At 45.6% G+C, this 27,668-nt stretch overlaps 1 protein-coding gene across 6 annotated transcripts; it reads right to left on the bottom strand.

The window, feature by feature from the left end:
- Prmt2 (protein arginine methyltransferase 2) lies at nucleotides 1–27,668 on the bottom strand. 6 transcript variants are annotated; one of them, XM_059281754.1, is made up of 11 exons: nucleotides 27,545–27,668; nucleotides 26,352–26,467; nucleotides 18,489–18,614; nucleotides 17,222–17,404; nucleotides 14,292–14,453; nucleotides 13,245–13,409; nucleotides 8,984–9,159; nucleotides 3,012–3,141; nucleotides 2,364–2,500; nucleotides 1,192–1,363; nucleotides 1–574 (listed from the first exon to the last, which is right to left on the bottom strand). In XM_059281754.1, the coding sequence occupies exons 2-11, from the start codon at nucleotides 26,403–26,405 to the stop codon at nucleotides 542–544; spliced, it is 1,338 nt and encodes a 445-aa protein (XP_059137737.1). In that variant the 5' UTR covers nucleotides 26,406–26,467; nucleotides 27,545–27,668; the 3' UTR covers nucleotides 1–541. The 6 variants fall into 6 exon arrangements, with proteins under 6 accessions (XP_059137737.1, XP_059137736.1, XP_059137735.1 ...); XM_059281753.1 differs by having other exon boundaries at nucleotides 26,352–26,464; XM_059281752.1 differs by lacking the exon at nucleotides 27,545–27,668 and having other exon boundaries at nucleotides 26,306–26,412.

The raw sequence follows: 27,668 nt of genomic DNA, 5'->3' as shown, positions 1-27,668 counted from the left end.
TTTGTTCATTAAAAAATATTTATTGAGCATGTACTATGTCTCACATATAATTTACCCATACGATGTTACACGCTGCGCTACCTATGCAGAGCCCATTGCACGCACTGGCACCACCAGTCCTTACACTGGGACACAGGGGTTGTTCAACTATCAAGAGCACAGCTCTGTAAGCCACAGTCCACAGGTGGAGCAGCTGGGCAAGGACCTCAGGGACACCACTGACACAACATGTGGACATCACAGTCACAGATACACAGGCTAAAATGTGTGTCTGAGGGATCTACAGCTACTCCCAGCTGGGAACACTGTCACAACTGGCAGGTGATGGGCACCATAGGATGAACACCTACATACACAGCCTACAAGAGAAACGCTAGGAGTGAGCCCATAGGCTTATCTGTGAAGGGCCCGGTGTCACCTGCTAGGTGGAAAGGGGGTCAGCATGGGACAGGTGCGGATGGATGTCACAGCTGGTGGCCAGGTGCATCTTCTTCCACCAAGATGCATACCATGACCACGGCTCCCAAGCAGGGCTTAACTGTCACCTCCAGATTGGAAAGACTTTTTCTCCAACCTGTAAAGTCAGGAGAAAAAAAGAAGTCAATTAAATAATTCACCATAATTTAACACTGGATGGAATGGCATTCCGGCGCACCCTTAAATGACAAACAATTTTAACACTGAATATAAAATTACCACAAAAGAAAACCATTTGATTGTTTTTCTTTTCTCTCCCACATTAACCCTGTATCCAAAAACAGAGCTCCAATTTCCAGTAGCCCTTGAAACTTGAGGCCTGACATCCCACCCAACTCTGTACACCCCATGTCATTCCACATGTGAAAACTTAGTCCTCCACACCTCCACACCTCACACACGTCTCTTCCAGGAAAAGTACAAGTAGTGGCCCCAGGCAGGTGCAGGACTCTGACCAGCTGTGCCACACGAGCATTTGACACTTACCTTCTTAAACCTCCAACCTCCTATTACATGAAAGGAGAAACGTGATTTAGATTTTTATAGACACCTAAAAATAGCACGTTTGTCCTGTGTGAAGATTATCATGATACAAGACAGGCAGGGCCAACCATGGCAGAGGACACCGATTTGTCACGGTTCTTAGTAACCACCAGAGTGGTCTTCCTGAGATCCAGCACCTACAATGCATGATTTTACAAATAAATATCTTACTCTTTGAGATGTGGGGTCAAGTGTAGAAGTGACAGCCCAGCTCAGAGAGACGGACATGTGCCTTCTCCACACCGGATTTCTTTGTAACACAACAGAACCCGTGACCACGTCTCCTGTGTGGACTGGGACAGGGTCGTCCATCATAAACAAGGTCTGCTTCCAGTGTGTGGTGCTGTAAGACAGGGACAGTCATCTATAAGCCTCACCTGGCAGCCCCAACAAGGTCCTCTGTGCTGACAGACTGTCCTGCCCAGGAACCCAGGAATATGGAGGTTAACCCCATGTTCAACAAGGCACAGTGCCGCCCTCCCACAGCTGACCCTATAATCCTAAGTCTTTATGGGGTCTAAACCACCACACAGGGGGCTGACACCCTGCTCCAGGTGCAGCAAAAAAGACAGTACAGAGATAGCTCAGGTTGCAGGTGAGGAAGGTTCACCTGGGTGGCCTGCTGGATGGAAGCCCAGGGTCAAATGATTATATTGGCCCAGAGGACAGGAGTCCACTCTGTCACTGTGCCCTTTTCTAGGCTGTTGATGCCTGGCTGGGTCACCATAGTTAATCAGCAGCACATACAACCAAGCCAGGCCAAACAATCATTTCTGGAAGAGATGTGTTCCATGTGAGCCAGTCAACTGTAACACTACAGGCGGGCAGTCACGGGCTCTGGGATGCTCACTTCTTTGCTTCAGTGCTGTATCTAGCTCTTGTGGTCTAATGTCAGCGCATGTGCCAATAACATACAGCACCCCAGCCTGTGCTGCTCTTTGGTTCTACTCACTCCTCAAATGTTCCTGTTCATTCTCCCCGCTCCCTGATCGGGGCCACAGGGCTGAGGGCAGGGCACACCCAACTGGTCCAACCTACCACCATTACAGAAGAGTAAGAGGCTGGACGGCATCAGGCCAGGCACAGCATTGATCCATGCTTAGGAGAAGAGGGGCTAGGAGAGGTCAGGGCAAAGCCCCAAGTCTATGATGCACTTCTACACTAGGGACACTTTTCAGTAAGTCTAATATTCTGACTGAGGATGACCAAAGCAGAGGCAAGAGCCACCCCACATGGCAGGCCAAGGGTACCTGGAACACAGTGAACTAACCTGTTTCCATCCACTCCGTATCCCCCTGCCCTGCCCCACCTCCTCCCCCAGTCCCTCCAGTAGGGTCACTTACGGGTGCAGTGGGCCTGTGCTGAGTACTTGCTGAGGCTGGCCCTCCTCCAGACTCTGGAAGTGCACACTGAACCAAGCTGTGAAGCCATGCAGGGTACCAGCTTTTTGAATGTCAAATCGCAGCTCACCACGCATGGTCTGCACCCAAACGTAGGGTAACATGTTGGTGCCACAGGCAAATGCCAGTCCCAACCCCAACCCTAACCTCAACCCAGCAAGCCACCCTGGATTGTGCAGATAGTGTTACATAGCTTGGGTTCCACTGACCACATCCATCCCAAACTCCTACACCCACACAGTAGCCACTGGACCTAACTCTAACCATGGGAAATGTGTCAAGAATTTTGTCATTGATAGTGGCTGTAAACAGCTGAAAGAATTTGTTACTCAATTACTGTACTACAATAAATGGAATATAATTTGTATGGTTTTTAGGATGCCAAGAACACTAAATATAATGTAAAAATAACTAAAGACAGTAAAGAGATTAAATATAAATATAAAACACTGAAAGACAAAGGCAAAACAGAACATAAGAAGGAAAAATAGTATCAAATGAAGTATAACGGTTCATTTATTAATGTACCAATCATCACTCAGACACCACCCCCAAACACACACACACACTTGCTGCATGTCAGTCGCTCACCTCCAGGTCGGAGATCTGCACAGTTCTCATGTCCAACTGCAAGATAGTGCATGGTTCAGAGAGACAGTCTTCTGGCTTCAAGATATGGTTAGACTTAGGCTTCGAAAAAAACTCCTTGATTGCCAAAGACCTATGGGGAAAGTTAAAGGAAAGGCTCAAGGCATTGGCAAGGACCTAGCCTAAATATAGTGGGGGTAATAAATGCTCACTGAAGGCCCGGCCTGGAAGATCATCCCCTGCTGGCAGAGCTCACGGCTGTCCAGCCTTGCTGAGCCTCACTAGTCGGCCCTCAGAGCCTGCCAGTCAATGGCTCTTCCTTATCATGTCAAATATAGGGACCTGAACAGTCGGAAGCCAATCATGACTAGTCAGAGGATTCGCGTGCAGTGTGGCTACCTGTACCGCAGAATACTTTCTGTGGACCTCCTACTATATAGAGAACTCAGCAGACATTCCAATCTCTAGCTATTCTCCATGCACACTAGCGGGACTGGAGCAGGTGCTCATGCCTCAATCTCAGGAAGAAAAAAACAAAAAACAAAACAAATAAGAAACCCTGTGTGTTGTAGCTAAGGAAGTGCAGCAAGAGGCCAAGAGCAGGACCCACAGGTGCTGAGAGCCACTCCTACTCTCCCTGTGCATGCACTCCCCCACATCAACCCTCCTCTCACTGGTGCTCGCCACCCCCACTACACCTGCACTGGCCTGCCCCCCCCACCACACCTGCACTGGCCCGCCACCCCCACCACACCTGCACTGGTCCGCCACCCCCACCACACCTGCACTGGCCTGCCCCCCCACCACACCTGCACTGGCCCGCCCCCCCACCACACCTGCACTGGCCCGCCCCCCCACCACACCTGCACTGGCCCGCCACCCCACCACACCTGCACTGGCCTGCCCCCCCCACCACACCTGCACTGGCCCGCCACCCCACCACACCTGCACTGGCCCGCCACCCCCACCACACCTGCATTGGCCCGCCATGATATCGGAATAGCACCTGCAGTGTTTTTAAATTATGCACAGCCGTAACTCCCTAAAACAGCAAACAAGCAAATCTTTTTAATAAAGATTACAGTTTTAATGGCTGGCGTGAAGGAGAAAGTAAAGATACTCCTCCAAAGGGCTAATCAATGAGGAATGTGAAGACTTGGTCCTCACCCCTTCTAACTCAGATCCTCCTTTATCATCCTAAGCTGTCTGCACTCTGCTTGCTTGGAGTCCTGCTCATCTGCCTGAGTCCTGTTCATCGGCTTTTCTTCTTCTGGGGCAGCACTGTTTAGTTATTATAGTTCCACCATGGCTGTTTGTTTGTTTGTTTGTTTTTCTGAGACAGGGTCTAGAATTTGCTATGTAGACCAGACTAGCCTAGAACTCTGCCATGACAGGTCTAGAATTTGCTATGTAGACCGGGCTAGCCCCTAACTAACAGAGATCAGAGATCTGCCTGCCTCTGCCTCCAGGGTGCTAGGTGTATGCCACCATGCCCAGTTCTCCACCATGGCTTTTAAAAGTCTTTACCTTCCGAAGATAGGTAAGGGAAATGCACTTCTCTCTGGGGCACTGGGTAGGTAAACATTGTTAAAATCTGCCAATTTAATGACTTCTGTTATTCACCTCCCTAGACAGACACTGGGGATAGGGCTATTTGACTCCCTAACCAGTATCTACTGGACTCTGTCTTTCTCTTCTGGCTTCCTTGAGCAAAAGCACTATCAAGTTTAACAACCAAAAGACTACACTTCTGCCAGCATCAGTCATCTGGACCTGTAGAGAAAACAACAGGAAGATGACAGCTGACTGGGCCAGCTAGAGCTACTGGTAACATCCTGTAGCAGACTTGAAGCTGATACAAGCACAGATGAACTCTAAATGATCTGTGAACGTTTCTACCCTGGCTGGAGCAGGAACACTTCCCCAGGTTGGCTCACAGAGAGACAACCGGTGTTTAAAAGAAAATGGATTAGTCTAAACCAGTGGTTCTCAACCTGTGGGTGGCGACCCCTTGGGGTCCACTGACCCTTTCATAGGGGTTGCATTTCAGATCTCCTGTGTATCAGATATTTACATTATAATTCATAACAGTAGCAAAATTACAGTTATGAAGTAGCAACAAAATAATTTTATGGTTGGGGTGGGGTCACCACACATGAGGAACTGTATTAAAGGGTCACAGCATTAGGAAGGTTGAGAACCATTGTTCTAAACAAACCTCAATGACTACAGTTGATTGGTGATAAGGGGTAGCATTGTAATTGGTTCAAACAAATGGTTGTGATTGGCCTAAACACTCTCCTGCACTTGACTTTGCTGGTATGGATGCAGCATTAAAAGGCTGCATTTGAGTAGTTTTTTTTTTCCTCTAACTTTCAGTAACACCAACAAGCCACAGAGACAGCAGAGAGTGGCCAAGACAGTGGGTGGTGGTGACAGCTGAGTGGCCAGCAGGCCAAACTGTGTGGGAAGCAAGGCAGCCAACTGCTCAACAGCTGAAGAGACAGTCGTGGAAGAAGACACCAGATCCACAAAGGTGCTGGCAGGTGTCCCACCTCCCAAACATCCTCAACAGGCCTCCCCCAAGGGTATACAGCAGCCAGGTCCTCAGGTAGTCCCAGCATCAGCCATGTTATGCAAGGGGCCAGGGCGCAGAGGATCCACAGAAGAGAGGTTTCAGGCCCTGACCACCAGGAAAACGCCACTGACTGTCAGGCCTTCCAAGGCTCTGGCTGAGAGCTGTAGCAATGGCTGCCGCCGAGCTCTAAGGGTCCCTATGCAGGAGGCCCGTGTCAGGACTACAAACTAGAGGGCACCACTTTCTGCTGCTTCCATCTGTCTCCCGTCACCATTCACCGCTGCGAAACACCGAGGGAAAGGAAGCTGCCAGAGGCCGGCACCGGAAGAGCTCTCCCTTGCCTATCTACCCATGACTCCTGCCTGGGTACAGCAAAAGAACCCTCAACCAGGTGGTTAATAGGATTTTACCATGTTTTTCCAGATGAACTGTAGAACCACAATATACAGGACCCTCTCTATTCCCCTTGGGATGCTGGATGAGGGAACAGTGACTCCATATATTAATTAGGGAAGACATCATACTTTTATATTGCTTTTTTCTATTATTTTGACCTTTTATTTTTTTAAGTGCCTGTGGCACCATGCTTTACCACCAGTACCCCACCCTCCAAAAGTATGAGCAGGGGCCTGGGCTGATCTGGTCCTCCTGGAAGACAGAGGTAGTTTCTTGTACTTGGTAAAGGGGCTTTTCCCTGACCTCTACCTTGTTCTCAAGAGGAAGGAACTAGACCCTTCTATCAGAGGCAGTTATAATAGGTCAAAGGCCTCATTAGGCAATCACCTGGATCAGTATCCAAGGCTGAAGTGCACTGGTGTCCAGCTGGCCAGGAAATCAACTATGTTGAGGCACTTCCATGAACAGCATGGGTATATCTGCTAAGGCTCATTACAAATTCAGAGCGCTCACTGGGAATTAGCATGTGTTCCACACACCATTAAAGACTTCATCATTGCAAATGAACTTCCTCTATTATATCTAGAAACTTAAGATTGTGAGACATGTCAGTCCCATCTTTAAAGACACCTACGGTTATGAGGCAGGCGCTGTATTACTTTTCTGTTGCTATGATAATACACCATGACTAAGCATGACTTATGGAAAAAAGGAGCCGATTTGAGCTTATGGTTCCAGAGGAGTGAAGAGTCTGCCATGGTGGGGAAGCATGTAGCATGCATGGCAGGCAGAGCAGGAAACTGGGAGCCCACATTTTTCAAATGTAAGTGGAGGTGGAGCAAGGCTATAATCTTCCAAAGCCCATCCCCAATGAGACATATTCCTCTGATGAGGCCACACCTCCTAAACCTCTCCAACTCCAGTGCCACCAACTGGAGAGCAAGTGTTCAAATACCAGAGCCTGTGAGGGACATTTCTCATTCAAACAACCACATTCCACTCCTGGCCTCCATAGGCTCATGGCCATATCATAACACAAAATGCAATTAGTCCAACTTCAGAAGTCCTGGCAGTCTTTCAGAGTACCAACACTATTTGAAGGCCAAGTCCCTTCCGAGCCTCAACATAACCTCTCAATTGCAAATCCCTGCAAAGTCAAAAAGCAACTACATGCTTCCAAAATAATGGCAAGGAATATCCATTACCATTCCAAATGGGAAGAAAAGGAGCATGGTGAAGAAATACTGGACCAAAGCAACACCAGAACACAGCAGGGCAAATGCCAAAATCCTGTAGTTCCATGTCCAATATCTGAGACTTTAACTTCAAAGGGATTAGATGGCTCCACCCCTCCAGTTTTGCTGCAATATATATAAATATCTCAGGCTGGTTCCACTCTCTAAATGCAGTTCTACTAGGCAGATATCTCACCGTTCTGGCACTTCCAACATCTTGGGGTCTCCCCTGCAATCCAAGCTTCACATTCACAGCTTCATGCAATGGCCCCCAAGGCCTTCATGTAGGGACTCCCCTGCCACACACTGCCTGGTTTCAGTGGCTCTCTCAAACTATGGAGGAAGAATCCACAACCTCTTTGTTCTTGCATCCTTCATGCCAGTAAAGCCAGTAGATCTCACGGATGATGCCTTAGTTACTCTTCTATTGTCATGGAGAAATGCCATGACCAAGGTATCTTATAAAAGGAATCGTATAATTGGGGACTTGCTTACAGTTTCAGAAGGTTAATGCATGATCATCACCGCAGGGAGCATGGCAGCTGGTAGGCATGGCAATGGAGTGGTAGCTAAGAGTTTACATCCTGGTCAGCAGGCAGCAGACAAAGAGAGGGTGAGACAGTCTAGTGTGGGCTTCTGAGACCTCAAAATTCACCCCAGTGACACACCTCCTTCAACAAGGCCACAGATACTCCAACAAGGCCATACCTCCTAATCCTCTCCAAACAGTTCCACTAACTGGGGACCAAACATTCAAATATATGAGCCCCTGGGGGCGATTCTCATTTAAACCACTGAGGCAGCAATGCCAAGTTTAGCTGCCAGCTTGGGACTGGTCCTGGGTCCTGTGAATCACATTAGCAGCATGTTGCTCCCTCTAGGCAGAAGACCCTTGCAGCTGAGTATGAGAGAGCCAAGCTGACCAGGAAAGAAGAACAGGATTATGGGGAACAGAGCCATTCCCAGCATGCTGTGATGAGCACATGCAATGACACCATTGTCCTTTCCTCTAGTAAACTTCTCAACTTTATGGGAAGTTACACCCTTGTACATACTCTTTGGGGGACGATGGGGGTGCAGTCTCACTATGTTGCTTTGGCTAGCCTGGAACTTGCTATGTAGAGCAGGCTGGCCTCAAACTCCTAAAGATCCACCTGTTTCCTGAGTGCTGAGACTGAAGGCGTGTGCCACCACACCCAGCCCCTTTTTTACCTGCTCTTGCATCTAATGCATCTAATTATAACAGTAACACTGTGGGTAAGGATGGCTCCTAAGAAATCCTCCATCTAATCTAGGAAAGAGACCACCTCAGTCCACCCATTTTTATTTATGCATAGGCTAAAATAACCCTTGACTGCTTGCTTGCTCTGTGTCCTGATGTGAATTCCCCTCCAGGAATACAAGAACTGAGATTGTGGCCAGAGCTGAGACCGGAGGGAAGGCGGAAGGAGGCACCTATAACTCCCCACCTATAACAGGTTCCCACACACATAACCAACTCAGGGGTCAGGAGGGTGCGCAAGGGAAGGCAAAGGAGACGGAAACAAGACAAATCTCAATGTTTCCGAGTCCATTCTGGGTCACTGGAGGATGCATAAGGTGCAACATTCATGAAGGAGGAAAGACTGTCTCCCACAGATTAGCGCGACTATCTCTCAGAAGCAGAGGTGGCACCCTCATCAACTGGCTGCCCACCCAGCTCCTCTCCTCTTGCCAGGAGCCTAGCTACACAGTGGTCAACCGTGCAAGCGGTCACGCACACCTACTTGAGTGCACTGAGGTTGAACTCGTAGGCGTTGTCCCAGAAGAGAACCTTGCTGTGGTAGTCCTTGTCAGCGCTGCAGGGCACCAAGTGCAGTGCGGCTGTGGTCGGCCAGATGACGCCGCCCTCCTTTAACCAGGCATCCCGGGCGTAGAGGATGGACTCGATCATGAACTCAAACTGCATGGGAGGAAAGGACGTGAGCACATCACTGAAGGCTCACACACCACAGCCGGGATGCTACATCGTGGAACTTCAGTTTTACCCCCAAAGTGTCTCAGTCAGGTCAGTCAACCACACTTGAGAACTTGGGGTTTATTCTACACTCTCATGAATATGTTATGTATGTATCACAGCCTGGGTTGGAATCATGTCACTTCCCACTGAACTGGGATTCAAGGGGAGCTAACAGTCAACAGAAATTCTTGTACTTGTCCCAGACCAGCACTGGGAGCCACACCACTAGATTTTAAAGGGCCCCTCAGGGCTGCATGGCTCGACCTAACAAACAAAATTAGTTCGTGGGGAGTATTCCCAGCATTTTCACAACCCTCTGGTCAAGCACATAACCATGGTCGCCTTAGGAGAACAGGTGTTTCACCTTCTCCCATCCTACCTCACCCCCAGCCCTCAGGAAGTCCATCAAGGAAGCCTGTCGTCTTTATGAATCTGTAGGACCAACACACACTTACACACACCAGACTTCCTTTTGTATCTAAACTCAATTCAAACTCAGGAATGAGAGTCAGGACAGGGGCTGAACGCTAATGCCAAAGGTCCCCCCACCTTCTGCAGTCACGGATGGGAAACAACAGAAGGCCTGGCTTTTCTTACAAATTTCCTCAAGTTTTACAACAAAATAAAGACTGTTAGAATGTACGCAATCTAGGAAAAGAAACACAATTAAAATTACATGAAAACCCAGCTCCTGAAGGAATGGTATTATTTTCAAGTATTGTTCCACATGCATTTACAAATATGCACACATATAAAACAGAGATATGATCTTTAAATTTTATTTTCCATTATCAGACAGACCTGCCCTGTCATGGCATACAGCCTACATGAACTTGGGCACCCATGTGATGTGTGCCTGTGGCCATGTCAGGACAGGCAGTAGCTCCATTGACACAAGCATCTACTGGTGACCATGCCCTCCCACCCTGGAGTTCAGGAAACCCTCCTCGTCATCTAAATGAAGTCACACACTGAGGAGTAGCCTTTTAAGGTTGGCCTCCTCCATTCAGCGGTAGTTCTTTGGGACTGTCCACAGGATCACGTGCTTTGTGGTGGCTCCTTTGTAAGGATTTGCCAGAATATCCATTAAGCCTCTGAGGGGACATGGGTTGTTCAGAGTGTGAGTTAAATATAATCAGAACTTGTACAGGTGTGCCTACAGGGGTTTTTGTGTGAACACAGCTTGCACTGCTCCAGGCTCATTTAGGTTATCTACTGCATCTTGGTGAACCGTGGGAGATGGCAACTTTCAGAGGAACGGGTCCACTTTACCTATGCTGCTTCACCCCTGTACCCAGAGGGGACTCAAAGGAGAATGCTCAATCAGGGCCAGCTCAGAGGTTCTTTAGCTCAGTACGGAGCAACATTCCCTGGCATCTGCCCACACCTGCCCCTGCAGTGGGAAGGACAGTCAGGGGCTCCCTGCATCATATCTGGAGTTGAAGCAGGCCACTGCTCTATACACCTCAAAGATGCAAAGGTAAATGCAGTTTGTACACAGTCTGTCTTTTTAAATCATGTTATTCAGCTAAGATTAGTAAAAAAAAATTCTAAACTATTTTTTAACCGTCATATGGATTTGTCATAACTGTTTCCACTGTTTGTAATTTTTTTCATTTGAACATTTTTTGGTAAATATTGCCCAATCTAACCTCAAATCCTTCTGCTTCCAGCTCCCATGTGTTGTGATTATAGATGTATGTATCACACACAGCCATCATGAACATTTCTGAACACAGATTCCCGATCACATCTATTTCTAAGATAATCTTTTGCAGAACATTTGTTTAACTATGTAAAGATGTGTTGCATTTGTTTATGTTGTGGAATATTTGTTTAACTATGTAAAAATATGTTGTATTTGTTTAACTATGTAAAGATGTTTTGCTATTTTACCTTGCCTGCCTAAGGCACCTGATTGGTCTAATGAAAAGCTGAATGGCCAATAGTGAGGGAGGAGATATAGGTGGGACTTCCAGACAGGGAGAGTAAGTAGTAGGAGGAGTTTAAGCTGGAGGAAGGAAGAAAAAGAGACACCAGGGAGACACCAGGGGCCTGGTCAGCCAGACATGAAGGAAGCAGGAAAGTAGGATATACAGAATGAAAGGTAAAAACGCCCAAGGCAAAATATAGATGAACAGAAACAGGTTAGATTAAGTTGAAAGAGCTAGTGGGACAAGCCTAAACTAAGGCTGAGCATTCATAATTAATAATAAGTCTCCGTGTCTTTACTTGGGAGCTAGTTGGTGGCTCAAAGAAAATTCCAACTACAATAATCCTATTTAAAGAATTTTTAAACTAACGTATGCATTTGTGTGTGGATACAGGCAGAGGACAGCTTGAAGGAGCTGGTTCTCTCCTTCGACTGTGTGGGTCCCAGGGATCAAACTTAGGTCATCAGGCTTGATGGCAGAACCTTTACCAGCTAAGCCATTTTGCGAGACCCTCATTTAAAGATACACACACACACACACACACACACACACACACACACACACACACGTATTTTACAACTTGATATATCCTGGCTTATTCTGCTTTAAAGAACTGTACCAATCTACACTGCTGAGCAGCACACAGTCTGACTCCTTAGAGATCCCCCCAATCTTCCCTGAGGCGTGGCTGCGCCTACAGCTGACAAACCCACTGGCCCCCTCCAGCTGCACCCTTGCTGCGCTGAGAAAAGCATTCTCTGTTCTCTACCAAAACTGTAAAAATGCCCCCTCCCCACCTAGTGCACAAGCTGACCCCAGCATGCCCTCCTCTCTCCAGTCAGCTGCAAAGCATGGCCTCCTCATCACATCCCATTGAAATCCCTGACTCCTGATACCCCCTCATCAAGAAATCAACATTTCCTGGACCCTGATTGTACATCAGGTTCCCAGCATAGCCTCCATGCAGGCACATGAGACATAGTTTCCATATCTTTGGATCAAGCATTGGTAGGGAACTGGGCTTCACGTCTCTGGACCTCTGAGATGCCTCCTCTCCTACCCCTGCCTCCCAACCCCAGTGAAAGCTAGATTGTAGCAGGAACCTTCCTGCCACGGGCTTACTCTACCCTCTTCCTGCCCCCGCACCTGAGGCAAGTGGTAAACAAGTATTTACTGGATTAACACGGATCTTAGGGTGAAGGCTGATGCCCATTTCATGGGTTAACAGCACCATTCATCTTTTTCTCCACCATCGTATGAATCTACAGATGTTATTAACAGGTCAGCACACATCATAGACATCAAGTCTCCAAATACTTTCATCTTCTGACAAAATAACTCCAATAGGCCCAAAGTCCAACACCATTCCTTCTGACTGCACCATGAGCTGCAGGGCAGCACTCACCAACCACTCTATTCACGGGGATCTTGCCAGAGGCATAAATTACCATCCAGAGATTAATTTTCTGAACTTCAATACAAAGGCTAAATTTCAGGCTGAGATACAGCATAAAATGCCTTGGGTTTCACAAAGCCAAGCCCAGCAGGACAGGGCTAGACACATAACCACTGCTGATCCTGCCTAATATACAAGACATATATATACTTACTTATATATACATAGCACTTGGCTGGTGGTATGAGTGATGAGGGACCTGAACGATATGTGAACAAGTAACCAGGTCCGTCCCAGTCCTTCCATGAAGTCCTGGGGACATGACAGCCTCAATGAGAGTCCACAGACAGTGCCAGGGCTAGCCTACAGCAAATGGAGCCAGGAAGATGGAAACACTAGTGGCTGAAGAAACAGTCCTGAACTTCTGAAGAGTCCCCAGGAAAGAGCAGGTGATTCAGAGAGCCCAGAAGTGAGTCACATTCATTCTGGACGTAAGTCTCATGGTGTTTGTGTGTTTGTTTTTGTTTTTAAGATTCCAGACACAGAGCCAATATCACTCAATAAATTAACAACACCTCACTTCAGAAAAAAAAATAATTAATTATGATTTTTAAAGACTCCTCAGATGGGCCCAGGGTGCTAGGTCCAGAAGAAATGAGATGCCCACCACCCACAGACCACCACATGCCAGGTATTACCAACAGGCAGGTCCCCATCCACTCAGACACCAGCACGTCCACCTTCTCGGGCAGCACCACATCTTCCACCTTCTGCTGGAACACAGTGATTGTGTCAGCAAAGCCGTTCTGCAGGACCAGCTGGCCTGTGTGCTGTGCCATCTCACTGGCCTCCACAGCATAGACCTGCGGCGGTAAGGGCACCTGTTAGCATGTGTCCTGACCCCACACACAGGTACATGACAGAGATGACAGAGAACTCTGCATGGTGAACGGAGGCCTATGGTGCGTCAAGCCGTACAGCGTCCCTGTGGCCTGGACAGTATACTGGAAAGTGCAGCACTGCTGAGTCCTGCCTCCTGCCTGAGCCTCCTCTGTGAAACACAAACACAACTGCAGGCGGGCAGAAGCTCAGCTCCACTGGGTGGCTCCCCTACACAATACACACACCCCGTAACCACCAAACAAGTGCCCAGAACAGTAACGAAAAGTGAGTATGTTAGAATCTATGGCCCGGGGACAACCACATCCGGTGCTCAAGGGAGAACTGGAAGAGAATCTGGATGCTTGGATGTTGCTCCTGGATGGGCAGTGTCTAGGTACAATCATCACTGCCCTGTAAACTGGCTTTTTGACCACCTTGTCAGGTGGTCATGAGGCCATAGCACAGCTCAGCCCAAATAGTCCCTAAAAGGTGGGAGAAAAAGGTCTACACCAGAGAGCCAAAGGCCTGGACTGCAGCAGATCAACTATGTGGCCCAGCACAGTCATATGCACCCATCTTTTTCTATAGTGAACTAAAGTAACATCTCACAAATGTCCCACTAACAGAATCACTGTCACTTCTGTTCTGTCTTGATCCACTTACATTGCTCATGGCCAATACAGTATGTCACAGTCTCAGCCTCAGATGGACCAGCTGCCTACTTCCCTCCCACAAGCCTAAATCGCACAGGTACATAAAGGCCAAAAAAAATCACCCTGAGAGCGAACCACATGGTGGCCGCCTGTCAAGCCAGCCACCACTATGGCCCACAGCTGGGCACAGATGGAGGCAGACACACTTACTGCCTTGGGCCGTGCATGGTGGGCACAGAAGAGGCTGATGATCCCAGTGCCACAGCCCACGTCCAGGATGACCTTGTCCTTCAGGGACTCCTTGTTCTGCAGGATGACACTGTGGTATTTCGTTGTGCGAGGCTGGTCAGCCAACATTTCCAGGTGAAGTTTCTAAAAGCAACACGTCAGGAGTCACTGCAAGGGCCTGGACCTGAACCACAGATAATCAGGGACATGGCACATGCACCCACCCCTATTCCTAGAAGTATTAGCAACAAATGGGCTTTACAATCAAAAGATCAAATATGCCAACGTATAAAAGTAACAGTGGATAGTGAAAGGAAGCGAAGTTTCTGGAATTGTCCTAGATCAGAACAGAACCATCTCTCGGCCTTCAATGTACTCTTCCTCAAGTTAGTCAGATGAGCAGAAAATGAATGTGGACCACATAGAAGAGAAGAGCAAGCATCCCCACACATAATTCCCAAGGCCAGAAGGACTTTGCATCCTCACCAGGTATCCATCAAGAGAAAACACTGGACATATTGCAGCAGGTGTCAGTGGGGCAACAGGGTTCCCCCAAAAATCTTCTTTACTCAAGCTTAGCACTTGCAAGAACTAAAATAATAGTGGGGGGAATCAACAATGCTCTGGCCACCCCTATCACACTCTGAGGTGGGAAAACATCTGATCTCAAAGAAGCAGAGACGGCCCCTTCGAAGGCTAGCAAGAACCCTGGCTACAGGCAAGGCTGAGCCACTGCAGCACACCCAAACTATAAAGCCAACCTTGAAGTACCACTGGAGGGAGACAAGAAGCAGGGTGAGCACAGAACTGGGGCTGCTGCCTCCCAGGGGTCACCCAGACAATGCCCAAGTGGCACCAACACAAACAGTAGCCCTGATGGCTCCTCCCAGTGACATGACCATAAAATGAATACAAAGGGATAGAGCTCAGTCTATCCTCCATCAGGAAGATGTCTGCACGGACTAAAAAGTCAAAATCCACTCTCCTGCCTACAAGCAACTCGCTTTAAATATAAAACAAAAAGATGGAGAATGTGACATCCTAAAATAAAGCAGGTGGAGCCGCAGTGGCGGCAATGACATCAGACAAGACACTTCAGGCTGAAGAACGTTCCAAGAACACAGAGACGATTCATCAAACGGGCATCAGATTCTAAATACTTTTAGGGACAATAACAGAACTTGAAAACGCACAGAACGACCAAAGGAAACAGAAGAGTAAGTACAGCTGGAGATGCAGGGCCCTCCTTTCACCAGCTGGCTCAGCTGGACAGGACAGCAGGCGGTCATGAAGACCATCACCCAACAGTAACAATGAACCAAGCGTACCCAGAGATGAACTTAGTAAGAAAGTGTACACCTGTACAATAAGCGCCTTAAAACTCTGCAACACAAAACAAGACCTATACACCAGGAGAGGTGAGGTCAATATAAGAGCCAATGCTTCTTTTTAATTACGTGCCCACCTCCATGGTACCAGGCTTGCCATGGAGAAAAGCACAAAATGATAAGAACTGCAAAGCCATAAATGCCCAAGACTACAAGGAAAATGCAAAAGATGGGAGCTCGGACCTTACAGAGCTGTGCTGGTGGTCGGAGCTGTGAAAAAGCATGAACGGGGAGTCCAGAAAGAGACCCCAGAAATGCGATGCGAGATAAACTCAGCACCGGTCCATAACTGGAGCTGGACACAGGTTATTTATAGGAAAAACTAAGGCAAAATACCTTATTCTTAACAACAGATAAATTGCACATTAAGGTTTTCATAGTTTAGCCCAGAATCCTACCTGCTCTAACAACAAGCGCGTTAAGTACACACCGCTGCTGAAAGGGAATTGAGCGGCTGCTGCGGGCTGGGGGGCCCAAAGGCCAGAAGCGCCTTTGTCTCTTTCGGCACATACCTTTCCCAAAGGGACTAAAAGCTCTCTTGTTTTGTTTGTGTGTGGTGGTGGTGGTGGTGGGGAGATTCGTTTGTATTATTTTATGTGTATGGATGTTTTGTCTGCATGTATGTCTGTGCCTGGTACCCAAGGAGGCCAGAAGAAGGTGTCAGAGTCCCTGGAACTGGAATTACAGGTGGTTGTGAGCCATGTAGAGATTGGGAATCAAATCCGGGTCCTCTGGAAGAGCAGCCAGTGCTCTTGCCTGCTGAGCCATCTCTCCAGCCCATGGATGAAAAGCTTTAATCATATACATACACAGTGTTTTAAGATTTAGTCTTGAAATATAGCATGTCTAGGCAAGCCCCCAATTAAATGCTTTCTTTCATGAGTTACCTCACTCATGGTGTCTTTTCACAGCAACAGAAAAGTAACTAAGGCAATAGTCTAGCTCTTCCTTTTTCCACTCAGCATCCAATCTGTAACATTCACCTTACAAGTAGCTAGTTTTTAATCTCTTTGTTGTACCTTGGCCATAGGGTTACTGACCTTCACAGTAGGAATAAAAAGACTTTACATAGTATTGCTGTTGGTTGATTTACATAATTTTTCTATTCAATTTTAAAGTGAAACAGACTACTTTTTTTTAAACACTGAGAGAAGGGAAGTTCAGAATTTCTTGCTCTAATAATATTTTAGCCAGAGTCAGAACATGACAGCTCACAGGTCAATTAGGCCATCAAAAGAAGGGATTTTACATTTTTTAAAATATTTTTCTTTTAAGGAGAAGAAAAACATATTGAGATATGTGACAGGCACATGAATTTCAGATGTCTATGTCCATACATAGTGTTCTGTCCATACATAAGCACACTCACATCAAGTGTCACTCATACACAGCTGCGTTCATTCCATGGTGACAGAGCCAAATGTTTTAATAAGGCCCTGGTGCCTCTAAATGGACAGGAAGATCTGCATCTCTGCTCTAAACACTAGGACCCACCAGCTCCACAGAGAATTTAGAAAGCAATACCAGAGTTCCATAGCTGTCAAAGTACTCCTCATCTTGCCAAGTGTCCTCTGGGTCATACTCCTCCACCTGTTTCCCAAGATGGTTCGCAGGGATGTAGCCACAGCAGCCCGCACGCTCACCCCACCACCAATCAGCTGTGGTTTGTCTCAGGATGAGAATTTTTTCTCCTCTCAAAAAACTGAGCTGGAAAACAGTCACCGAGACAGACAAAAATTATAATTCGAGAAGGAATCCAGTTGATTGGCATCTCACCAATAACTAGGAAGTAAGTCCCCACTGTTGGTGACCCAATCACAATGACCTCAGTGATTACCGACAACCTACAAAAAAATAATAGCAAGATAAAAATGTTGTATGGGGCCTCCATCAGAAAGAATACAATCTAACCAACATTCTTTCCTTACATATACTTGTGTGTGTGTGTGTGTGTGTGTGTGTGTGTGTGTATGTATGTGTGTGTGTATGTGTGTGTGTGTGTGTTAGTTTTCTCTCTACCAGGTAAGCTCCAGGGACCCAGCTCAGGCTGTTAGGCTTTGCAGATAGCACCTTTACCCATTGAGCTATCTTGCCAGCCCTTACTTAACACTTTTTTTTTAAAAAAAGGCAGGAAGCTATGTGTGGCTGATTCAGTTAGGAGACTCCACAGATGTGCTCCTACAATTCAAGAGAACACAATGTTGATAGCCTCGCTGTCCTATGACCAACAGGGCTTTATACCATGTTTTCCAAGCAGGGAGATGTTTCCCTGCTGTGGAATGTCCTTCTGTACACTGTGAATGTGTGTTGCTCATTGTTAATAATAAAGCTGATTGACCAATAGCTGAGCAGGAAGAGATTGAGTGTGAGAGTCAGACTAGGAGAATTCTGGGAAGAGGAAGGGCAGAGTCAGAGTCACCAGCCAGATGCAGAGGAAGCAAGATGAAAATGCCATACTGAGAAAAGGTACCAAGCCATGTGGCTCTACCTAGATAAGAATTATGGATTAATTTAAGTGTAAGAGCTAGTTACTAATAAGCCTGAGCTACCAGCCAAGCATTTATAATTAATATAAGCCTCTGAGTGGTTATTCAGGAATTGGCAGGCAGGAGAGAGTCATCTGTTTACACTTCCCCATCCTTCTGCAGGCATCTTTGTATCCTACTGGGGTAGTTTGTTAGGCCAAGAAGTGAACAGTCACACACAGATCTCATTTAATTGTGGGAACATAATTTCACCATGAAATACGCTGAGATTCATAAGTCACGGTAAGGCGAGTAATGACAGATACCTGAGTCTCGTCGGTGGCAGTATAGTCTGCAATGGCCACGAACTCCTCTGGCTGCAGCTGGAGCTGCAACTGTCCCCCGTCCTGCAGGAGCTGCATCTCACAGCCATAATCCACAGGGTCTTCCTCCTGCCACCACCAAGGAGAGACCCAAGTACGACATCGTGAGCTTTGTTGTCTGTGTATGCCTTTCTCTCTCTATCATGTGATTCAGGTCATCTCAAATCAAGAGTCATGTGATTCAAATCATCTGAGTCACCTTCACTAGCATACTTGAGTGCTGTCACCTTCAGTCCACCTTTGTATCTGTAAGACAGGGTGACTTCCATCCTACAGAGAATGTCAACAGAAGCAGCAAGAAAAGGGAGCTGGTCTTTAGCTTTACTAGTTCTGCTCTCCAAGAGTGATACTCCATTAGTGAGGGAGATACCATTACATGCTAGACACCGGGGACCTTTTCAGACCTACAAGCAATGACACTAGACAGACAGAAATAGCCTATGGAAAGTGCTGGAAACAAGTATAAACCTTCACCTCACCAACAAACAGCCCAGCTAAGACCCATGCTGCTGAGACTTAGGAAGTCTCTGTCCTGTGCCCAATAGTCACCTTCTATCAGAATAAACATGCCTTAAAGACATAGGCTGGGGACTGGAGAGATGGCTCATCAGTTAAGAGTACTGATTTTTCTTCCAGGGGTCCTGAGTTCATTTCTCAGCAACCACATGGAGGCTCACAACTATCCATAACTGTAGTCCCATGGGATCTGATGCCCTCTTCTGGTGTGCACACAAAATACCAATATACATAAGCAAATAAACCTAGAGAGAGACTGAGACTGAAGGTGACAGGGTCTAAAACAAACATTCTAGCCTAATGATGTAACCTTGTCCCGATATGTATATTCTAGCCTAAACAAAGGAGTAATCTACTTAAGCAATGTATAAAAATACAAAACACAGAATAAAAGGTATCTTGTAACCTCATTCCAGGTGAGAAATAACAATGAATACACTGCTATTCATCCTTCCTGATTCAGAAGCACCCACACCACGTCCTACATAGAACATACTGAAATCAACACTACTGAGGCCATACGCAATGTTTCCCATTGAAGCAGGCCTGGAAAATGGGAGATTAGGGAGATTAGATTAGAAGGAAAAGAAGCCCCTCACACCAAAATCTGGCTGAAAGTCAGAAACTTCAATACAGGACTGGGGAGATGGCTCAGTGGTTAAGAGCACTGGCTGCTCTTCCAAAGGATCCAAGTTCAATTCCCAGCACTCACATGATGGCTCACAACCATCTGTAACTCCAGTCCCAAGACATCTGAGACCTTCTAGCCTCCACAGACACTACATGTATGTGGTACACACACATTCATGTATGTAAAACACCCGTATACATGAAATAAAAATAAAGGAACTTTTAAAAAAGACAAAGTAACTTCAATACAACCAACAAAATCAAAACTACCTAGCAGATTAACAGATGTTTATCTTCTCAAATACACCTCAAATGATGATGTTAAAAACAACAAACTATGCTGACTTAGGACCTTCATGGCCTTTAAGTTTAACCATATCAGTACATTTCCAACAACCATAATTATAAAGTGTGTCTCATAAAGCCATCTTATGGTTCCAATCACAAACAAAAACTCATCTAAGAAAAATAAGCAAGCCAGTTCATGTCTCTTTTTTTAACTCTACTCAATTTTAAACTCCTTAAACTTCCTCATAAATTATACCCTTTAAACAATGTGACTTTAAAAGTCTAAATGATCACCTGTTCCTCTCTCAAAGTGCCAGTGCTTTATCTAAAGTATGCACTTTCCCTTATGTGTGTTTAGTAAACTCACTCACTCACTTTGCTTCACTCTGACTCATGCAGAAATTCTTTTCTGTATCAGTCAAGGATGTAGCTTTACCTGTGTGGAGGTACCTAACGGAGAATACCGTGTAATACTCCAATCTATGAATTATCAGAACTTACTTATCCAATCTCCTACATTTGAATATTCAGACTCCTTTCAGTTTCTTCTATCAATTTTTAATTTTCTTAAACACAAATCATCCTGCATGTACCTGAGGAATTCCTGAGAATAAATTCCAGGACTGTAAAACTGGCCAAGACCATCATTTTTTCCTTGTTGTCTGGGGTGTTTTGTTTGTTTCTTGTTATTTTGAGACAGGGGCTCACTGTGTAGACCAGGCTGGCCTGGAAATCACTGTGTAGAACAGGCTGGCCTCAAGTGTCTGTCTCTGCCTCCAATGTGCCAGGATTAGAGGTGTGCACCACCACACCCTGCCCAAGACTTTCACCACATCACCAAATGCTGCCAGGGCTATACAAAGACTCGGTGAGACTTGCTCCACCAATCATAAGGATTCATTTCCCTCATTAATAATAGAAACCGATCACTTTATCTCTGCCAATTTGATGGGTGACAGCATTTTGCATTTCCACTCACCTACCTTAGTGTGGCCATTCATGACTCTCTACGCACTTATTGGCCCTGTTTTAATTTTGCTAATTGCTATTTGTACTCCTGGCATTTCCCTATTACAGCACCATGACTTGCCTTAGTATAGTATGTTTTCTGCTGGCTTGCCCTCCACCCATCATATCGCTCTTTCTAATAATCCCTATTAAATAACCCTTGGGACCTGCTCCAGGCTCAGTCACAAGTGCATGTGAGCCTCCTTCCCTCCCTCCCTCCATCCTTCCCTCCCTCCCATCTCTTCCTTCTTTTTCTCACTCTCCCTCTATCCTTACCTCTCTCCTTTCTTTAAGTAGATTTTCCCTTTCAACATAGCTTTTTTGTGAATACCTTACGTTCTCCACTTTTTTTTTTTTGCAGTTTACTTTTCCTATACAATGTCTTGTACAAAACTCTAATGTTTTCATAAAATACTGAATTCTGCTAGACTCTTCAGCCATCTTCTTTTTCTTGGTATCATTTTCTACCACCATAAAAAAATACCACAAAAGGTTTGTGCGTGTATATCCTTATACAAAGACTTTATTCCTGGGGACAGACCACCAGGCTCAATGGGTAAACCTTTTTCAAGATGTCATACTCTTCCAATTGAGGGCCCACCATTGCCTACTTTGAGAAGTGGGGTGCCCTCTGCCTCAACACTTGGCAACCAGTCATCACCAATGTTTCCACTTATGCCAGAGACTGACGCAAAGGGATTCTCAGCTATTTACTTTCAATTCTTTTTCCATCACATTCCCAGGGCTTTTGTCTTCTGGGTTTTGCGTATATATTCTGATTGCTGCTTGAGTCTGATCTTCTATAAAAGATATACTTACTTATTCTATCCTTTAGATATTTTGTTTCCCTATCAAACCCCCATGAGACTGAATGAACTCTTTTTATAATACAGATCTCGGAGATCCTGAGCAAATGTTTTGCCAAATAGATTTCTCTTCTACTTATTTTGTTTATAATTTGTAAACTCAGAGTCAGGCCAAGAGCAAGAGAAATGCCTCAGTGAGCAAGATGTCTGGTATATATACGAGGACCTGAGTTTGGAAACCAACAACCACATAAAAAGCCAGGTGTGGTTGCAGGCACCTGTAACCCCAGCCCTGCAGGGAGGGAAGAGAGCAGATCACTACAGCTCACTGGCTGCCACCTTACCCCCCAGTTCAGTGATAGGCCTTGTCTTAAAGGAATAAGGCAGAGGACAATAGAGTGGCACACCCAACATAATGGGCAGAAGACAAGGAAACACGGTCCTCAATGGGAAAGAACATAAACTATCTTCAAAAATGAAGGCAAGAGCTAGGCATTGTGGTGGACAAATTTAATCCCAGCACTCGGGAGGCAGAGGTAGGCAGAGCTATGTGAACTCCAGGTCAGTCTGGTCTACATAGTGAGTTCCAGGCCCTGTATGAGTCCCTGTGTCAAAGAAATTAAAGCAAAACATGTTTTCATTCAAACCAAGGTTGTCATAATGAATCACAATAAACTCATGCTGCTAACCACCAAAACAAGCTGTTGAGGCTGAAGGAATGAGCCTACGTGGAAACTAAGAATGCAGGAAACCACTTCTCATACTTCACTACAAACCTTTTTCAGTGTCACGCCAGAAGTGATCATCTCTTCTGGGGTTCACAGCACATGTGAATTAATGTATGTTACCCTGGACTGGAAACTGGAAAATACAACTAACATGTAAGTTTTGTATACTGTAAAGTAGAAAGTCTAGAATGGGTTAAGAATGTGCAGGACAACTCTCTGGAGAATGACTAAGGCAATGTTTAAAAGGTATAGTTAGCAAACCAATAAATACAATATATAAAGTTATACCAATTTTCTTATTAACCCAAAATTGTGCAGAAATGGGAAAAAATATAAATAAGAAATGTAACAAACAGAAAACAAATAGCTATGTGATAAAATTGTACCACTCATTACATTCAATGTTAATTAACTAAAATACTCCCTAAGAAGGCAGACACTCAAACAGAGCAGGATCCCAGAGGCAGAGGCTGATGCAGAGGCCATGGAGGGGAGCTGCTTACTGGCTTGCTTCCCATGGTTTGCTTAGCCAGCTTTTTTTTTTTCATATATATTTATTTTTTTTATTAAGAGATTTTTCTATTCATTTTATGTACCAACCACAGATTCCCATCCTCCCTCCTCCCACCTCCAAGCCTTCCCCCACCAACCCACCCCTCATTCCCACCTCCTCCAAGGCAAGGTCTCCTATGGGGAGTCAGCAGAGCCTGCTACATTCAGTTGAGGCAGGTCGAAGCCCCTCCTCCCTGCACCAAGGCTGTGCAAAGTGTCTCACCATAAGCACTAGGCTCCAAAAAGCCAGCTCATGCACTAGGGACTGGTTCCAATCCCATTGTCTGGGGGCCCCCTAAACAGTTCAAGCTAAACAACCGTCTTGCTTATCCAGAGGGACTAGTCCAGTCCATGGGGGCTCCTCAGCTATTGGTCCACAGTTCATGCATTTCCACTAGTTTGGTTAGTTGTCTCTGTACTTTTTCCAATCATGGTCTCTATATCTCTTGCTCATAGAATCCCTCCTCCATGGCCTATGCATCAGCCTCTGCTTCTGGGATCCTGCTCTGTTTGAGTTCTTGTCTTGACTTCCTTCAGTGATGAACAAAAAAAATATTGAGAAAAAATTGCTGTCGTTTAGTGATTTAGAGAAATTTTTATCAAATGAGTAAAAGTCATCTTACTGTCAGTTACAAACATATGGTAAAATAAAAAATGCCATGTCTATGTGAGACATTCAGAATTTAAAAAAAAAAAGGCAGACACTAAAAAAAAAGATGTCACAAACAACATAAAAAATGCCAGGTGCAGTAGTATGTACATGCAAGCCCAGTGTTCAGGGCACAGGATTCCTGGAGTTCTCTGGAAGAAGCAGGTCAGGCTTAACCGTTGAGCTCCAGGCCAATGAGAAACCCTGCATCAAAGTGGGTAGCTGGTATACCTGAGGATGACACCCAAGCTTGTCCCTCTGGCCTCCACACACACATATGTGCACACACACACATATGTATATATACACAGACACTCATAAAAAGATTTATGACCAAAAACCAACTGACCTTATTGACAATGACAGAACACTATACCAACTGCAGAATACATGGTCTGTGAAAGGGCATACACATCACTCATGAAAAACAGCTAGACTCACAAAGCAGGCTGGAATAAATTTCAAACACTACAATTACAGAGATTTGGGAGATTCTGCTCCCAAATGTGGGGTCAGTAAGATGGCTCAGCAGATAAGGGGAGACTTCCCACACAAGTCAGACAACCTGAGTTCAACCCCCAGATCCTGTGGAAAGGTAGGAAGAATAAACTATTTGAAAGTTGTTCTCTGACCTGCACATATACACCACAGCATTTGCGTGCCCATACATGCATGTGCACAAATCAATAATAATTAAGATAAAATAATTCCCTAATATTTAGAAATCAAGTAAGATACTCCAGTAGTCCAGAAATTTTCTAATTTCCATTGTGGTGCATTAAGAATATTTTAACAATAATGGAAACACAGAACATCTAAATGGGTGAGGTTCAGATAAAGGAACATTTCAAGGCAAAGTTCCCTCAAGTTAAAGAAGAAATATTTAAAGTCAGTGATACAGCCTTCCACCTCAAGATGTCACAAAATGAGAAGATTGGATCCTAAAAGAAGAATAAAATAAAGATAAAAGCAGCAATCAAATAAAAAACAAAAGAGAAATTCAACAAAAACTGAGTCTTTAACAAGAGAAAACTGTTTAGCCCTGATGTGCAGGAAAAAAGAAAACACAAATTCTTCGCTAGGGGGCAGGATTGACAGGCTTGTCGCTATACCACCAGGACTCCCAAGTCACGGGGGCAAGTAGAAGAAGCCATTTCTAACCCACCCAACTGACCACAATTCAAGTATTATCTAGGACATCATCATGGGCTACTGAAGATCTGTGAACTTGTGGAGTCACCTGGAAATTCAAAGTATGTGGTCCTTCCACCCTCAAAGCTCCACAATGCTACCACTGGGAATCTAGCCTAAAGCACCAGATATGGGGACAGGTCCTCACTGCAGCACCGTGGGGAGGTGAATGTGAACACATCTTGAGTGTCCTTTGAGATGTAAACCCACTGCACATTGGCAGGACTACAGCCGACCTACACAAAACTGGGATATACAGACAGAGCATGTGCAGGAGGCCCAGCAGCAGCAGCAGGGCCCAACTGCCAAAATGCTATTACGTAGATGCAGAAACAGCAATACCACCTACACAAGCCTGAGAAAACACACAGAGCAACCGCACACTTTGTTCAGGGATCCTTTGTTCTGATTGTTTTATTGATAAAGGTCCTTGGTGTTTATTTCTGGCTGGCCTGGGCACCCTTAGAAGTTCATAAAGGTACAGATGGTGCAGAAGCATACATAAAGCGGTTGTTTGCCTCTCGAAGTAGAAGGAACGGGTCTGGGTTTAACTACAGTGTTAATCTTACTTGTGTGTATGCTCTGAGGCAACTATGATGAAATGTTTTTTTATCTCTGCGCAACACATACCCAACAACATTATCTTGTAATTGTCTTAATATTTATATTTATCAAAAGAAAAACTGGGCACTCAGAATTAAAACATTTTGCAGCTGAAAAGGAAAAATGATTAACAAAATAAGCCAACTATAAATAAAATTCCTACACATAAAAATACCCAATACATACATACCCAATAGCTGGGCATGGAGACACCTTTAATTCCAGATTCAAGAGCCAGAGGCTGGCATAATTCCGTGAGTTAAGACCACACCAGTTCCAGACCAGCCAGGGATACACAGTAAGACCTTGTCTCAATAAGCTAAGTAATTAAATAAATTAAAACCCAAGGAATGGAAAATCATTAGAATGAAAGAAAATGCTGAAGCTGACACCACAGACATGAAAATCTTTGATTTGCAAAAGCATTTTTATTTGAATATTCACTTTGTTAATTGTACATAATCAATATTCCTAAAAATTGAAGGAGATCTTTCCCCTGGTAACATGAATCAAACTGTATATACGTACCCAAGGCTGAAAACAGCATGCTAACACGGATCTTCTGGAGTACCAAGCATTTTCCTGGTCCTATGCCGAAGACCAACTAAACACAGTACACACTGGAGGTCTGTGGTATTTGAGGCATCCTAAAAAGTTCCCTGAAGTGTTCATAACAGCACTCAGCATGTCACCTAGGGATTAGGCTCATCCCCCTGACTCAGTGCTCTCTAAATTCAAGCATCCTCCTGTTGGCCACTACCTTGAGAGACAAAGAAAACTACATCACACCTGCAACTGGTACTTGCTTCTCTGGACACACATGGCTCTTACGTACCAGGACTGGGACGGCCTGTGACTCATTTCCGGGACAGTCACCTGGTGTCTCCATAGCTCAGTAAGATTCTGCCTCATAACTGCTGCCTTGTTATTGCATTTTCCCTTCCACGTCTACTTGAAAAAGAAAGAGAAACACAAAGTGCTTGTTATACTTGATAATTAAATTCATTTCAGCTCTACAGTTCCATGTATGTGTAAAGAACAGCACAGAATGGAGTTTATCACCACAATTCTTTAGAGCAATGGTTCTCAACCTTCCTAAGGCTGTAACCCTTTAATACAGTTATTTCCTCCTGTTGTGATGACCTCCAACCATAAAATTATTTGTAAGTTCACAACTGTAATTTTGCTACTGTTATGAATCGTAATGTAAATATCTGATCTGTAACCCTCAGATTGAGAACCGCTGCTTTAGGGGGTTTTAAAAATTAAAAAATTCAAATACTGTATGCTTCCTTCTTTAATCTGCTAGGCCTTAATTTTATTCCCTGGAAGCCTGTTTTTACTTACAATACATCACTATCGTTTTTTAAGGAACTCTCAACAGCTTAAACTCCAATTTAAATCCCTTGCCTAGTACTTGACATGTTCACTGGCAGAATTGAAATCTGCATGCCCAGACACCCTCCTACTCTTTAATTCTCCTTTTTCAGGGGCAGTGTCATCCTACTGGCTCTGGGATTAACTTCCATTATAAGCAATTCTTTGTTTAAATGCATGCCGTGCTTCTAGATCAGGACTTCATACTTCGTAATAATTACAATTACGAATACTTCACAATTACATCTTCAGTGAAAAGCTTGGTAACAGGATAAGGTGGGTGCCTAGAGGAAGGAAAACAATGAGTTGGAGGGTCCAGGTCAAGTAGGTGAGGCAAAAGGAGTCTAGAGGCTTGGGGGGCGTGGCTCAGGGGGACAGAGGTAGGTGGGCGTGGTCCTGGGAGGGCGTGGCTCTGGGAGTCAGTGGAGAGGCACTGGGGAAGTGCGGGGCACCACCAAAGGAGAGGGGAGAGAGCGGGCGCTGCTGAGAAGGGGTGAGGCTGGAATAGAACCTTCGAGAGCGCACTCTCAGTCTCCACAGGGGGCGGAGGCCTCCGGACGACAGATACACACATGCATGGCAGACCTTTTGCCTAGCACGTCCGGGCTCACCTGCGGTCCTGCTCTCTAAGCTGTCCATTAAGAAACCTACCTCGGCCGTGTTTCTCCGCTGAATTCTAGGCTACACCAGGGAGGAACGGACGATGCCCACCCGTAGCCTGAGCCGCCGCCCTCAACCTGCGCAAGCGCGGAGGCGCTCAGGCTGGCCGGAGAGC

Source organism: Peromyscus eremicus, chromosome 16_21 (assembly GCF_949786415.1).
Source record: "Peromyscus eremicus chromosome 16_21, PerEre_H2_v1, whole genome shotgun sequence".
Taxonomy (NCBI): Eukaryota; Metazoa; Chordata; class Mammalia; order Rodentia; family Cricetidae; genus Peromyscus; species Peromyscus eremicus.
The sequence above is the reverse complement of the archived record's forward strand: the minus strand, read 5'-3'. Positions and strand labels throughout refer to the sequence as shown.

What these genes read in the sequence shown, in the direction of transcription:
- Prmt2 (XM_059281752.1), bottom strand. Translation starts at nt 26,377, where the DNA reads ATGAGTCACAGGCCGTCCCAGTCCTGGTACGTAAGAGCCATGTGTGTC. An exon ending in CTGCCACCGACGAGACTCAG is followed by an intron (nt 17,405 to 18,488) that starts GTATCTGTCATT and finishes ACTGTTTTCCAG; the next exon opens with CTCAGTTTTTTGAGAGGAGA. An exon ending in AGCACAGGCCCACTGCACCC is followed by an intron (nt 1,364 to 2,363) that starts GTAAGTGACCCT and finishes CCTGTCTTACAG; the next exon opens with CACCACACACTGGAAGCAGA.